The sequence below is a fragment of the Fistularia commersonii genome, chromosome 16 (assembly GCF_037954325.1).
Source record: "Fistularia commersonii isolate RoL2024-O1a breed Wild chromosome 16, RoL_Fcom_v1.0, whole genome shotgun sequence".
NCBI classification, from domain to species: domain Eukaryota; kingdom Metazoa; phylum Chordata; class Actinopteri; order Syngnathiformes; family Fistulariidae; genus Fistularia; species Fistularia commersonii.
In genome coordinates, this window is record NC_141299.1 from 8,671,346 (window position 1) to 8,686,906 (window position 15,561).

The 15,561-nt window shown below is 43.1% G+C and overlaps 2 protein-coding genes across 2 annotated transcripts; one reads left to right on the forward strand and one right to left on the reverse strand.

Annotated features, from left to right (window-relative positions):
• The first annotated feature begins 683 nt into the window (after nt 1-683).
• On the forward strand, nt 684-5,386 carry fam78bb (family with sequence similarity 78 member Bb). The gene is made up of 2 exons (XM_086161903.1): nt 684-1,361; nt 3,500-5,386. The coding sequence occupies exons 1-2, from the start codon at nt 1,096-1,098 to the stop codon at nt 4,020-4,022; spliced, it is 789 nt and encodes a 262-aa protein (XP_086018029.1). The 5' UTR covers nt 684-1,095; the 3' UTR covers nt 4,023-5,386.
• A 1,448-nt stretch (nt 5,387-6,834) lies between these two features.
• Nucleotides 6,835-15,207, reverse strand: slc35a3a (solute carrier family 35 member A3a). Its single transcript, XM_086161902.1, has 8 exons — nt 14,878-15,207; nt 14,496-14,707; nt 11,571-11,725; nt 11,347-11,469; nt 9,546-9,720; nt 8,624-8,742; nt 8,362-8,495; nt 6,835-8,195 (listed from the first exon to the last, which is right to left on the reverse strand). The coding sequence occupies exons 2-8, from the start codon at nt 14,683-14,685 to the stop codon at nt 8,105-8,107; spliced, it is 987 nt and encodes a 328-aa protein (XP_086018028.1). The 5' UTR covers nt 14,686-14,707; nt 14,878-15,207; the 3' UTR covers nt 6,835-8,104.
• Between the last annotated feature and the right edge of the window lie 354 nt (nt 15,208-15,561).

Genomic DNA, 15,561 nt, shown 5'->3' on the forward strand with positions numbered 1-15,561 from the left:
AAAGAAACATTCCCATCAGTGCAGCTCTTGTGTCTGATGAGCCAGAATCCTTGGGAGGTGTCAGACCAGCTGTACCTGTTGCGTCTCATCTCTGAGCCCCATTACAGAGGAATTACACCCCATTTTGGGATTATCTGATGTGTCCCCTGAGATTAAAAGGCTTTATTCCAGTGTGTGTGTGTGTGTGTGTGTGTGTGTGTGTGTGTGTGAGAAGACGCGGTCCCTCCCACACCCTCTGCCCCCCCTCCCCTCCCCCCTGTTCATTGGTCCACTCAGCATCTTTCAGCACCACGCAGGCTGAACAGCGACTCGGGAAGCCGCTCGGTTACCACCAGACCCCCGCTCCGGTTCGGAGCCCAATGACATCAGTGTTTGACTCAACGACCGGTGTTTACACCCGGGGCTCCGGTCCCTCCCCCGGTGTGACCGCCAGCCGCCGCTCCGATCTGCCCGTCAACCACCGCGCTCCTCTCGCCGCCGCAGATGCTCGGTTTTGCTCTTCTCCCCCTTTTCCGTCCCCGTCGAGTCCGCCGGTATGACGGACCGTGAAGTCGCCCCGCTGCACCCGGCCGCCGCCGCCCAACCGCCGGGTCCTCCAACCGGCGCCCCGGTGCCCGCCGGTCCCTCCAGGCCTCGAGTGACATGACCGCTCGGGTAAGAGAGAGGGGGATCAGAGGCTCCGGGCAGGTTTGGGGGTTCGATCAGGAGCGCGGGCCGGAAGGATCACCGAGCGAAAGGCACGGACGGCCGCTTGAGGAGGGGGGATCCGATCGCTCGGTGCGGATCGAGTCATTCATGAGACGCCTTTCCAACCCCTGCCGGTTGTTTCTCTCTGGAGGTCAGATCACGGGGTCAGCCGCGAGCAGCGCTTCCGGAGCGGGAGCGTCTTCACCGGGGCGGGTTCCCGCCGGTACGGGAGGACTGAGCCCGGCGGACCCCGCTACCAGACGGAGCCTTGTTCGGATCGCGATCCGGGCTTGGAGCGGCAGCGCCCGCCTTCTGCCCGCGGTGCGAATCTGATGCCCGGTTACAACCCGGTCCCTGCGCCCCAGGCCAGGTCGGCTGCCGCGGAGCATCACCTTCACCTGCGCCGCCATGGGCTGCATCCACAGCATCGCCTGCCACAAGTCCCGCATCAAACGCGAGAGCATCGTGGTCTACGAGCTGTCGGCCACCATCGACCACTGCCCCACCGTCATCGAGGAGAACTCGCCCATTGTGCTCCGATACAAGACGCCCTATTTCAAAGCCTCGGCGCGGATCGTGATGCCCCCCATTCCGCGCCATGAGACATGGGTGGTGGGCTGGATCCAAGCCTGCACCCAGATGGAATTCTACAACACCTATGGAGACGCCGGCATGTGAGTTTTCTTTTCTCGTTTTTCTTTTTTTTTTCTTTTTTCTTTTTTAATAGACCTTCTATCTAACCAGCTGTGGTGCTTCGTGGAACATTCGTGCACGCAGCAGGTTAGCCGTGCACGGCAGCCTCCTTCACTCAAACGCCCACCGACAGATTCTGCTCCAGTGACTTTGGCGCCGAAATAGGAAAAAAAAACTGAAATTACAAAAGCGGGGGGGGGGGTTAAAATGAATAAAACAGTGGCTGCTCTTCAGATTGGAATTGTGCCCATGGAGGCATGTCCTCTTCCGCAGCTCCCCCACCCGGGGAGGAGAGGGTGGGTAATCCTGCTGAGTCTACCAGGTGGGTGGGTTTAGGGGTAAGAGGATGGAGTCTAGGGTGGGGTGTCATCAGATTGGTCAACAAATGCATGGAAGGAGGGGCGCATCACGTCTTAATCTGTTAGGTCCAACAAAGAGATGATGATAATCTGCCGACACAGTGAGCAAACAGATTTGCAGGCTGCTGTTATATGCACCGACCTGTCTCTTCAAAACTCTTCTGTTTTGCTGTGCCTTTGTGTCACAGTAACCCCCCTCACCGATAACCTCTCCAAACTGATCCAAGAAAGACAGGGTTTGCGGCTCTAAATTTAAATGTGCCTGTAAATGTGCACTTTATTAAAATGAAACTTTTTGTCACAGCAGGAGGACTGCATCACAAATTAGCCTCCCAACTTTCTACCAGTGATTACACTTCCATCAACCATCAATTATACCAAAGACTGTGTGTTTATCGTGCTTGTAAAGGTCAGCTTTTAAGGCCCAGCATTCCATATAACTGACATTACTGCCTCATAACTCTCAAGGAAGAATCGCCATAGACTCAGGAAGAACATCATTACACAAAAACATTTGTGAGGAAAATGAGCTTTAGATAACTTTTTCTCTTTTTGCTTATCAACATAAGAAACACATCTAAGTGCATTCAGCAGGATTACCCAGTTACTACACAAAGAGGCAAGAGATCAGCTGAGTCTTGACTATGTCAGTGTGTAAGACTCACTATTAGTACTCAGCACAATGCTTTTGTCCCGTACAATGCTTTTGTCCCAGATATTCAAAAAAATTACATTGGGCATTAGATGAAACTTGCATTGAACTTGATAATTTTCGTGAAAACAGGAGTATAAACAGCCAAAGCACAATCAGCTGTAGTATCAACAGCAACAAGGATAAAGAGTAGTAGTAGACACAGTATACTTGCTGCAGCTGGTGGAACTTGCGTATCTTAAAGGTTTCAAAGATAGAGTATCACTCCCACTCCATGTTTTTATTAGATCAGGGAGATGGATACACTACATACACTATACTAAATATGAATGAATGCAATAATACAAAATAATACAGACTTTTTAAGTTTCCCTTGTGAAAACTCTGTTTTCACTAAGCATCAGAGCCTGCAGAGTCTCACCTTGTCACATGAGAGGCAATGCAGCAAAGTCTTTGAGTGTTTTTTTGCAATAGTGACTTATTCTGAGAGGAGACAAAGTGGCCTATATTGTGGAAAAAAAGGTTGTGTTTACCGGAAGATTATTACAAATGTCTAGAAATGTCTCCCCCTCTAAGTGTAATGTTACACAGTCCAAGGCTCTCAAGATTTGGTCAAAGAACTCTATCGTGGAGAAGTTCATGCCATAAAAACTCAAAAGTTACGGGGAGTCGGGTTGATAATGAAACACATTTAGATTTATTTAGATTTGCCAAGCGATATTATTTTTTTCAATTTATTTGTCCCTTAAAACTTCTTCTGCTCTATCTTTCACTGACATCGTTCAGTCAGGAATCACCCTCCACTGGATGTTTAGTCACTTTACCAACCTCCTGTCTGGTAGGCTATAATTATTTTATAACCAGACTTTAATTTGATAAGGAAACTGAAATATTAAATCAAAGTCCTCTCAGTTAAGGTCAGAGGTGGAGTTTCTGCTAATATTGTCATATATCTTCTTCCAACTTCAACATGGCCTCAAACAGCAGAAGAACGCATTCCTTTTTGTAAACATTATTATCTAATTATGAAAAAGGTCATCAAATCTTGGGGATAACCAGGCACCAGGGATCTCAGTGACTCCAATCTAACACCTGTTGCCTCCCTCAGGTCAAGCTGGGAGCTGCCACAGCTGCGAGAAGGCCTTGTAAGGGCTATCAGCGATTCAGACGGCGTCAGCTACCCCTGGTACGGAAACACGACAGAGACTGTCACCATCGTGGGCCCCACCTCCAAGCCATCCCGCTTTATCGTTAGCATGAATGACAATTTTTACCCCAGCGTCACCTGGGCCGTACCTGTCAGCGAATCCAACACCCCCTTGTTGACTAACATCAAAAGGGATCAGAGCTTCACCACCTGGCTGGTGGCGCTCAACACAACATCCAGGGAGAAGATCTTGCTCCACACCATCAAGTGGAGGATGAGGGTGGACATCGCTGTGGATCCATCCCTGCCGCTGGGCTCTCGGGCCAGGCTAGTGGGCCGGGTGCATCAGGATCAGCCGCGGGTGCTGACCCGTATGGAGCCCATCCCTCTCAACGCCATGGGGAGACCCAACGCCAATGATGCCCAGGTTCTAATGTGGAGGCCAAGGAGAGGTGCTCCACTTGTTGTTATTCCACCCAAGTAGAGTTCACACCAGTGGATTCAATGTTAAATAATGTCAATGAGCCACTGTCAGGGGGAAACAACCAGCAGCAATGAACAAATAAGAAGAGAAAAACAAACAAGTACATTCAAATCTGAGAGCAGGCTTGTACAAACCTTCGACGGCACAAATAAGAATTACAGTCTTTTGCATGTAATATCTTGAGGGGACAACTGCCTTAATTCCCCACTGCTGCCTTTGACGACCCAGAAAGTACATTGGTCTCTACGTCTGGTGCTCTGGAGCTACTGGGTGGTCAAGCTTTCACCCCAGCCCTGCACAATTGAGTCTCATTTTGGAGCCCGCCATTAGTGATGGGAAACCTCCACTGTAGCTACTCAGGCCCAGAAAAAAAAGATCAAGCTTGAATGCAGATCCTGTTCTAAAAAAAAATAAGGTTTTTCAGCCTTAATGATACTGACATATTACTGGGCTGGTCGGTGCTGTAGAGCAATGTCCAAGACAGCAAACTGGAAAAAAAAAAGATTTGCATCATTACAGTTCCCAGGAGTTCGGTTACTGATAGATGATCTACAATAACATTTGAAATGTTAAAGAATAGTGTGCTTTTAAAGATGATGAGTGTGGGTGTGCAGGCATGTGTGTTTCATATTTCTACAATGGAGTTCCAGGTCGGGTCCAGGCTTGCTGCTTTGTCACACAAGACTGCCTCACACACGACAATTGTGTTCCCATCACTTAACAGGATATTATATTCAGTGACATTTAATACTCAAGATAAACATTAGTGAAATGAAATCAAGGCTTTACTGAGAAATGCAATGGGTTACATTTGAATAAGAAGCCAACCAGAGACATGAGAGATACAAGAAAATATACCATCACACCCCAGGGGCCTCATTATGATTGTGATTTATTGAGGGAAATAATGTTTTTTTACACACACACAGACACACACATACACACTTCCAAGGGGCTGCTTTGCTGTTGACATATCAAAGCAAACCAGGATTTGGTTTAACACTCACACTCATAAATTCAGCCCTGCAGCAGCCTTTCTTTAAGAATCAGCAGTGTCTCACTACTTGCCTTTTGCCAGAGATGCCTGCAGTGCTGACAACAATCTGCAGTTAAACAGGATCTAATCAAACTTGTGAGTGAGGAAACAAATTTAATTTGTTTTAATAGGAATGAAGCGAGCCCTGCCTCAGTGGCCACAGGATAAAAGAACAGGCTGTGGTGTGTCTTAAATCCAGTGGGTTTGTGTTCGAAGAAGAAAGATGGGCAATGGAGGTGAGTGGAGTTCCTTTTGTGACTAAATTAAAACTCTGACCTTCTGTTGATACTTGACAAATCTGCACCAAAGTCCGCTGAAAATTCCAAAACATGAAAAATATTTTTTGCTTTCCTTGGATCCTTATAACTCTAGGTGATCAATCTTCAATAAATAATGAAGTAATTATTTCTTCGGCAGCACAAGCTTGAATTGTTGTTCAGAGAACACCCCACCATTGATTTCTTTTTGGATATTTTTCACTATTTTTTTTCAAATCACCTCCATTGTCTTGAGAAGAGGAAAAAAAAAACACAGACAGCGTTATTTGATTTCTAAATAAGAGATAAGAACAATTTGTGTAATTTGGGAGGAGTGACCCTTTAAAGATGGATTAAGGTATTCAGTTTAGGATTTCAGGATTTAGGTATCTCAGACAAAAACTCTGGTGCCATAATTAAAAAAAAAGTCTTCAGACTGAAATTGAAAACTTGAGTGTATATTTTGTGGTTCTACTAAGTTAAAGTTTGAATTTTCTTGTTCATGTTGAGTGCTAATTTTGCCTCTAATGTCTTTATCCTCTTTTTCTGTTGATCCACATTCGTGCTAAAGAGTTAAGCAGAACAGACTGAGACAAAGCGAGAGCATGTGATCACATTACTTTACCCACGCTGCTCATTACTCTTGGTACAAACCGAAAAAGCCTTCTCACACACTGACACACCTCATTTAGAAGGATACTAAAGCTATGTCACCGGAGGGACTGTTCTGTCAGTGTATTGCAAACCCTGCAATACACATCATGCAGTAGTGTGGATACTGGATCATGTAACACGCGTATTGTAGCCATGACACAGGAGTCGTTTAAGAGCCACACTGACAATCACGGGAACCATCTAGAGCAGCACTTTAACTGGACGTACCTATGTAAGAAGGGGTGACTCTTTATTGGTCAGAGAATTTATTCACAGAATTGGCACTTTTGTTGATTGAAACAAAGCAGTGACTTCTTTTCACTTGTTGCCCCGTCAAGGTAAAGTGTATAGGTGACAAAAAATTTCTACTTGACCATGAGGTTGCACCATCTGCGTGTATCAGGGTCTGAAGTGTCTTTTAACAGATGCGCCTGAGGACTCAAAGGCAGAACAGCTGTTCATGAAGAGCTGGACTTATTATTTCTGCTCTTTAATTGCAGTTTGATACAGTGACTGGTTTAAAATGACTGACTGATGAGGTTTTACAGTGTTAAATATGAAGGGCATGAAACTCTGCTGTGTTACAGTCCTTTCAGACTGTCTGGCTTTTGCATGCAGTGTTTTTAATTAATTAAAAGAAATTACATCAATATCAAAGTGGTGAATTCATTCATTTCAGTGTGCACATACTTGAAATGCCAAGCATTCATTTGGGCAGGGAGAAATGAGAAATTTGTACATTTGGATCAGGAAAAAAAAAGGTGCCAAACAACAACTTTGAGGGCATATTTTTTAACTCAAGACTGGATTAAAATGTACGCTGCACTAAACTGAAATCAAAGACACAATCAAATCATCAAGCAGCTTTTTAAAGATAGCATTTCTTTTATAAAAGAATCATGCCAATTAAAATGATCATGCCCGCATTACCCCACCAAAAAGAAAGATAAATGGAAAAAAGTCACAAACCCTGGGATGTGAATGCACAAACAAGTTGATGCAGGGCCACATTCACTTATTTAACATTTGATAGCCCAAAACAGAGCAGGAGTTGAAAAAGACATGATTTGAGGAGATGGATATCAAACATACGAGGGAATTTCTATGCCTTGTAAAAACTAAGAAAAAGAATAATAATTTAAACAGAAGGCCATTATAAACTTATTGATGGCATTTGCCATTGTTTACACACATAGTTAATTTTAACTGTGATTTGTACAAAAAAATGTTATTTACATAAGAAAAACAAAATCTGTATTTTCAAGTGATAACTGCTGGTACAGCTCCTAACAAACTGTTGTAACTTAAGCTGCAAAATTATTCCTATAGCTCCAGATTAACATGAAACCTCTAACTCCCCCATAAAGACAAGTAAATGTTTCTGTCACTGAAACACAGTATATGCTCATTAAACATGTCCTGGCTTTATTTTGTCCCAAGATAAACCTCTCGGGATCATACTGCCTGCCAGCCCATAGTGACCAGCTGTAGCCAACAAGACAGAGAGCTGCTCGCTGCAGGCTTGAACACAACTTCTTTAGAGTAAGTCTTGGAGGATTTCACAGCAAAGGCAACCCTTATTACTCGCTTTCAAGGTGAAAGGGTGGCATTGCCATAAATGCTGTAACTGTTAGCTGAAGATGACGGTCGGGGCTCAGAGTCACACCAAATCTAATGAAGTGTTGGTTATTATAGAGTGAGAAACTCTGCCACTCTTTGCCCTGTAGGAATGATTGATGTGGCAGTAACAGTGACTGGCGGCACTCAAACATGCTGGAGAACACAATCAGACGTCCTTTTGAGAATTTTCCTTCAGCTCTTGGTTTTAGTAGCTGAGATCATTATTACAGCTGTAATTAGAGGTAATAATAGAAACAAACAATTGTGTTTCACAACAATTACCTTCCTCAGCTGAGGCACTTTGGGTGTGAGAGAACCATCACAGCATTGTGCTACTTTATTTAACTTTTCTTACACAGCCCACGTAGGTTCGCTGTTCTTTCCCCTCCCCTTTGTAACATACAGTAAAAAACTTGCCCCCTCTTTTTATTCCAATCCTTTTCCTCCGTCCTCCTTGGTGTCTTGGTGCCTCATGAGGATCTCTTGCTGCTGTTGTGGTGTCCGCAGTGCATGTCCTACGCCCTGCTGGGATTGGGTGATGGTTTGCCTTCGTAGCCATACAGAAAAGTTGCCATGATCACTAAAAGCGCCCCAAAGAAGAATATGCTGTGGAAAAAACAGACAATTTTAGCTGTGGGAAAAGTGTCTGAGAAAAGCATGGCAGAAACGTCGGGGGTGACGACATGAGAATGCTAATTACAATTTCATTGTATTTTTGAAATGCAATGACAGTAAAAGGTTATTCTATTCTATTCGAATCTGGTTCGTGTACCCAGTGGGGTCAAAGTCCTGTAGCCAGAAGTAAGATATAACAGTGGACAGGATGATGGAGAGCGATGTAGCGAAGCCCTTGAGGATGTTGTCCGCATACTTGATGACTGCAGCTATGACCAGACCTCCCAGTGCCTGTAGAAACAACAAACACAAAGACAGATGGACGTGAGCACTGCCTGTATGGACCAGCAGGTGTTCAAAACCCAGACGTTTGACAAGACCTGTGACAACTTTGTCACTGGTGTTGGACTGAGAGTTACCTGCAGTGCGACAACAGTCCAGGTGACTGTGTTGTATCCCTGGAACATTCCTGACTCTTTCACCCTCTCCCCATCGTAGGCCAGCATCCCAAAGAGACCAAACACCAGGCCAAACATCCCTGTACACACACACACACACACACACACACACACACACACAGACATTGAGATATTTCATCCTGAATTTATGTTATACTTTCATCAATTCACATATAGGGAATTCACAATAACCCCTACAAACAAAATGATTTTTATTACAATGTGCTATATTCATTTTTATTTCCAAACTGTCCAAGCCTTTTTTGATAATGGATTTTACATACCTGTTTTCATTTCTAAAACTTGGCATTTTTTCTTCAAGAATAATTTTCTCTGATTAATATGATGTGAACACATTGGAAAAACATAAATACAGAAGTGTATTGAGGGTCATGAGATATTTATATATCAAGGTTTTATTTGCCAAGATTGATACTAAGCTCAATAAATTACAATCAAATTTGCCAGTCGTGTCTTTAAAGCCAACTCCAAGGTTATTGTCTTTTATACTTTCTTGCATCCCTTTGCCAACACTGTTGTAAATCCGGGCTCCAAATCTAACATTTACTGCAGGTGAAAAAGCTCCAAGCTCACTGCAGGAATCCCAGCAGAATCACCACATGCCTCATACATTCCAGGATAAAAATAAATTGGACAGGAACATCCATCTTGACAGAATAATATTTGTGGTAAAATAAAAACAAAAGCCTGGTTGGCTACAGAGCAAGGAAAACATGAAAGTGAACACAATTTCATTTTCTCTCCAAGATGAAGACCATGTTGAAATCAAAGATTAAATAATGTTTTGGAGCGTTTCATTCAGTCTTTTTGCATAATCCCTCTTCACAGTTCAAGTTTGAAATATGTTCCTTTAAAGACAGACCTAGCTGGATGTTGCGCACCCATACACTCTGCTTGCTCTCCTTCAGGATCTTCTCAAAGTAGACACCGGCAAACCCGCTGGAGCAGCACGCCACAAGAACTGCCATCACACCAACAATCTGCGAACCTTCAGATAAGGAATCCTTCTCTGGTGTTGCAGTGTTTTCAGAGGGCCACTGCAAACACAGGACATAGATATGAACAAACCTCTATCCTTGACCTCTGAAAAACAGATGCCTACTCGAAGAACACTGATACAGAACATAAAATTAATTCAAAATACATCCCCTCACCTTTGCAAACTAGCCAATGTTCTAATATCTAGCTGTTAAAGATCTTGGGGTATGCACGAACAAAGTGAACTGTAGTTGTGCAGTCTAACACATGTTATGACCGTAGTCTTTTATTTATTTTTGGAGAGAGGTTAAAAGGCATTCTATAGGTAATTCAATTTTGCTAAGCAAAGCAAGGTTTAACATTGTGAGGGTGTTATCACAGCTATGACATCTGAACATTTTCTATGGCCACTGAACATTTGATTTTGAAAGCCCGGCCTTCAAGTCTAATTTGTGGCATCGTTAAGTTGATCAAATCACAGTGATCAAAAATTCCATGGTCAATCTTGTTCAAATATTAAGTTGCCACAAGTCCTATTTTTCTCCCTCCTTTTAATTGCTCCCTTCAGAGGTCGCCACAGCAAATAACCTGCCTCCATCTAGACCTATCCTCTCCATCCTCTTCATTTACGGCAACTAACTTCATGTCCTCCCTCATTCCATCCATAAATCTTCTCTTCTGTTTTCCTCTAAACCCCCTCTGCCGGGCAGCTCCAACCTCAGCATTCTTCTACTCAGATACAATAGTCGCTATCCCTCCTCTGTACGTGTCTAATCCATCTCATTCTGGCCTTATTGAAAATGTGCAGTCCCTCTGATTGACTAATTCCCGATATGCATTATAATGTAATACATATCACTGTTGTCAGTAATATACCGACTATTATAATTTACAGACTATTAGCTGCTACTTTTTCCCCACACACTGTGAACACTGCAGCTTCAACAATTATGCGGCTAATTTATGGATTTTTTGGGGCTAACGAGCTTCATGCCGCCAAAACATTTAGCCTCGTCACATTGAACCAATGAAATTAACGTGAAATTCTGAGGCTGTTCAATTCTGACACTGAAGAAGACGACTTTAATGGTTTTAGCACATGAGGAAGACAAAGACAGCTATCAGCTGGAGTAGGACAAAGCGGGGATAGAAAATGGATGGATGGGATATTTTAATCTTTTTCATCAGCCATGTTACAGGCACTGTTGGGAAGAAAGCGTTTCCAGTACGTATTTGTTGCCGGTATGTATTTAATTAAAAGTTAAAAAAAAAATGTTTCTGTATAACATCTTTCTGTGTAATTATCTCATGTTACAACGTGGACACCTGCCGCTTAGACAAGTGTGACCTATATATCTACACACATATTTATTTATGTATTTATTTTTAGCTGGTGCGGCTTACATTCAAGTGTGCTGAATACTCTGAAAATTACGGTACATATTGTGCTAGTACAGACACATTGTGACAATTTCTTTTGTGCTGGACTTTATTTACTTAAATGCAAGAGGACTGCATTTAGCAGTCACAAGCATTTGCATAAACTATACACCATAGCTATTTTAAATAACAGTTTTCTTAAAATAACACTGAACACCAGTGCAGGTAGCCTTTTTGCACTCATTTTAAAGATGTTAAAAGACACAATCTCTTTACAAGCAGCAAAAGATAGAGGTGCACTGAACCTGGACAAGAGCCACTCCGGCCATGAGAATCAGCAGGGAGAGCCACTGGTAGGCTCCGAGCCGGCGGCCCAGCATGGACACTGAAAACAGAGCCGTGGTCAGGATTTTCAACTGATAGGTGACCTGATGGAGACAAAGAAGCAACGCTTAGAGAGAAAGAAAAAAAAAAAGAAAAGAGGTCGTGAACAGAGATGGTGAGAACCACATCCAGCCTTCCCCTGTACCTGGTAGGTGGCAGCATCCAGGTTGGAGAGGGCAACGTACAACAGGTTATTCTGCAATGTGTAGATTCCAGAAGGGATTGCCAGCTTCAGCGTTTCAATGGGTTTGTGGGCAATTTCCTGACGAAGAGCACTGTTCAGAGCTCGGAGGCTGTAACCTTCAAGTAGACAAATTTAGCCATTAGGAGAAACAGGAGCTTGTGTTAAGGATTACAGATTTTGGTAGGGACAGATATCCTGTCAGCTTACTTGTATCAAAGATTTAAGGAAGTGTTTGTCATATGAACAGTAAGGAAAGAGTAAAAAGTATAATCTAAACTACATACATAACAGTACAAAATATAGACAGACAGTGGCTATTTACAGGCTGCCTGAACTTGATAGAATTTACAAAAAATGTGTAATTGTGGAGTGACTTCCACTGCTTTTTTCCAAGATGACTTCAACTTTCAATATATGGCAGTTATTCTAGAAAACAGTGCTTTTGACTCCACAATAACAGTCTAATGGGGGAAAAAAAAGGACTAGAGAAAATAGATTTGGATTTTTCACAAATTCAACAGGATAACAACTCTGAAATTACATTAAAAATATGATGTTTGAAACATGACAAAAAGTGACAGTCCAGGCCCTTCAGTTCAATATTTTTCTGCCCGTTCTTCTGATAAATGTCCATCCATTTTTCTTATTTGGATATGAATATGGGTGTGAAACTGACTGCAGCATAACACATAAAACTGAAAAATAATATTGCATGAAGTTGAATCAAATTTTTAGTCTAGGAAGCCTCTACGGTATATTGACGTGTCTCGTCCTCTTTGTGATCACTGTCACCTGCAATGAGCCTTCAGTGACATTTGGCCCCTCTTGTTGAGTTTCTTGGCATGCTTATTTTCTGTGTCACCAGCTCATAAATCTCAAAAACTGCCCCTCAAAATTAATCAAAACCCTCTGTCCCCCGCTGGCGTTCTCCTGATCTCTCTAACCCTTCCTCCACACGTTCAAATTAAACGTGGATGCCATGCCGGTATTCCTCAGCTCAAAGTACCGTATCATACACAATACGCATCGCGTTGTGGTCTTTCAGAGGCCAATTCTTGAATTCTATGAAACGTTCAGGAGTTACGGAACTGCTAAACTGTACGTCTAAGACACACTCGTGGTTGGACAGGAATTACTCGTATATGACAACTGCTGTGGAATGTCAGGACAGACGTTGCAAATTGAAAATATGCTACCTGAAGCGTAAATGGTTAAGTATAAGTGCTGATTGTTTAGAAAAACTCAATGATTGTAGACTTGTCAGCTTTTTAAGTCTGGTGGCAGTTGACTAGAAAGTGTTCTTCAGTCTTGTCATATTAAATCTGATGCTACCAGGTTCTTGGACTGAGGCCCTGAGTAGGTAAGTCTCCTTATATTTTCAAAGAAATTCCAGTCCAATGAATGGACATTTCCCCTTTCTTCTTTGCTTTTTTGTATTTATTCTAGGAGACGATCAACCAGACAAACCTGATCTGTATTCTTCAACACAAGGGTGTGAAAAACCTGCCCAAATGTGTATTTTAAACACATATTTATGTAGCTGAAATTCTACAGTGGTTTGGTAGCTCTAAATATGTTTATCACAGTTAGTCGTGAAAAGATTAAGTATCATAAGTTATTATTTTGTCCTTCTTTGACGGGGATGTTTGAATAAAATAATATTCTATATTTTAGATACAACACAGAGTCAAATGTCTTGTGATGTCACTTGTATTTACACAGCATTTCCAAGTCATAACCAACTGCATGACTAGTTCTTCCAATTTCTTTCTAAAAACCTATAACATTTTTCAATATTTTGAGACAAGTTTGGGAAAGGAAAGGTATACAAGATGGTGGTGAGACCAGCGGTATTGTATGATTCAGAGACAGTGGGATTGAAAAGACAGGAAACAAAAGGAGGTAGCAGAGATGAAGATGGCGAGGTGCTCGTTGGTTATGACTAGGGTGGATGGGATCTGGACAGAGTCCATTAGAGGGACAGCACACATGAGATGTTTTTAGTTATAAAGTCATAGAGGCCAGAGAGATGGTTTGGGCATGTTCAGAGGAGGGACAGTGAATACATTGGTAGATGAATGCTGAGGTTGTAACTGCCAGGCAGAAGACCGATGAAGAGATTTATGGGTGGAGAGGACATGACGTTAGTTGGGATGAGAGAAGAGGATGCAGGTATGAGGTAGATGGAGGCAAAGGATACACCGTGCTGAAGGGAGCGACTCAAAGGTAAAGAAGATTATGGTTCAGTGGCTTTAAGGTAAATAGGACATTAAAAAAAAAAGGTGTCTTGAGAAAAAAAAGATGGCAACATTTCAACAAGGTTTGACATTTTTTCAGCCACAAAAAATCAAGAGGGACACTTTGAAGAGCTGAGGTTTTCAAAGCAGGAGTGGAAAGCTTCATTGATAAAAATTTCAACAGATATCTGAAGAACCTAGAAGATTGGGGATTTTATCTTGTCGTTTTTTTTCCCCATTACATTCATGATGTAAAGGGAAATAGCAGACGAAGCCTGACATCAAACAACATGATCAGAATCCCACCAGTATCAAGATTTATATTTTTTTTCTAATTTAGAATCCCCCCAGAAGAGACATGATAATACTCAGATGACCTGTGCAGAATATTTAAAAAAAATGAACTATTAATACTTAAGGTGTGGGTGTCAGTTCATATCAGTTGTATGTGTATTAATGAAACTACAGTTTACTAATCCAACAGTGTTTGTCTGTCAGAGCGGAGGCTAATGTCAGATGGCATCCACGATAAGGAGTTTTCGCCAAGCTCCATTCAAATTTGCCGCTAACGGACATACAGACGGATGTTGAAGAACTAAATAAAGATAAAATAAACAAGTAAATAAAAAAGGTGGCGCTGGGCACTCACTGTTCTCCTTGAAAACGAGCAGCACGCAGGTGAGAATCTTCATGACCTCGGCCACCACCACGGCCGAAGAGGACAGGTACCGCGGGCCGGCGGCCTGAAGGGTGCGGGAGTAGCGCATGGTGAGAACCAGGGAGGTGGTCTGGAACACCAGCACGCCGAGGGACACGTACTTCAGCTGGGAGGAAGCCATGAGCGTGGTTTGGGTGGGAGGGCTGGTCAGAGGAAGGACAGGCGGTGTTACAATACAAAGTTACCGTCGAAAGAAGCCTAAGTAGGGGGGCGAGGGTGGACGTTCAAGCCCCAAACAGGTGTTTTGACTCCGAAGAAAACAACAAAAAAGTACAAACGGGGGAAGAAAGAAGTCGTCGGCGTAGCTGCTCACCAAGATAAAACTCCGTGTCGTTTTATGCAACTTTGCGACTGCTGAGAGATGTCTAGACGTCGAAGAAATTCTCCCGGTGGTTTCAAAGCACGATTCTGGCGTCCAGAGCGGCTACTGCGGGGTGAAGGCAGCTGTCAAAACAGCAGCACTGGGAGTCCTGGTGTCCATCGACCGGCAACGGACGTTCACCCTCAACTGAGAACCGCTTCTGAGCACTGCCGGATATCCTGCTGACATCGCGGCTCAACTGACTGTCCCACTATATGACATATTTGTCCAAGAAACAATGCAAACAGACGTCTTAAATCCTTCCCAAATACTTCCGCCTACAGGTTTCTTCCTCGTTTTCTCACCGGTGGCTCCAGTGGGGTATACCGCCACCTGGTGGCCGGTTGTCAAACTAGCGCCACTAAATTCTGAGTCAGTCAACTTTACTGTCAGTCCTGCTCTGGTACACAGGACATTTACAGGATTGCAATTGCGTTTCTGTCGGTCCGCAGCTGAAAATGCAAAACAAAACAAACGGAGCCGACATCAGAAATGGTAGAAAAATAATAAAAATAATATAAAGAATATGTGACTTTTTGGGTGAGAAGCTTCTCAAAGGCAAGCAGTGAGAAAACGTTATTGGCTGCATCTGAAGCAGGAGTCTTTCCAGTTCATCACTACCATCCAAGCAGCATT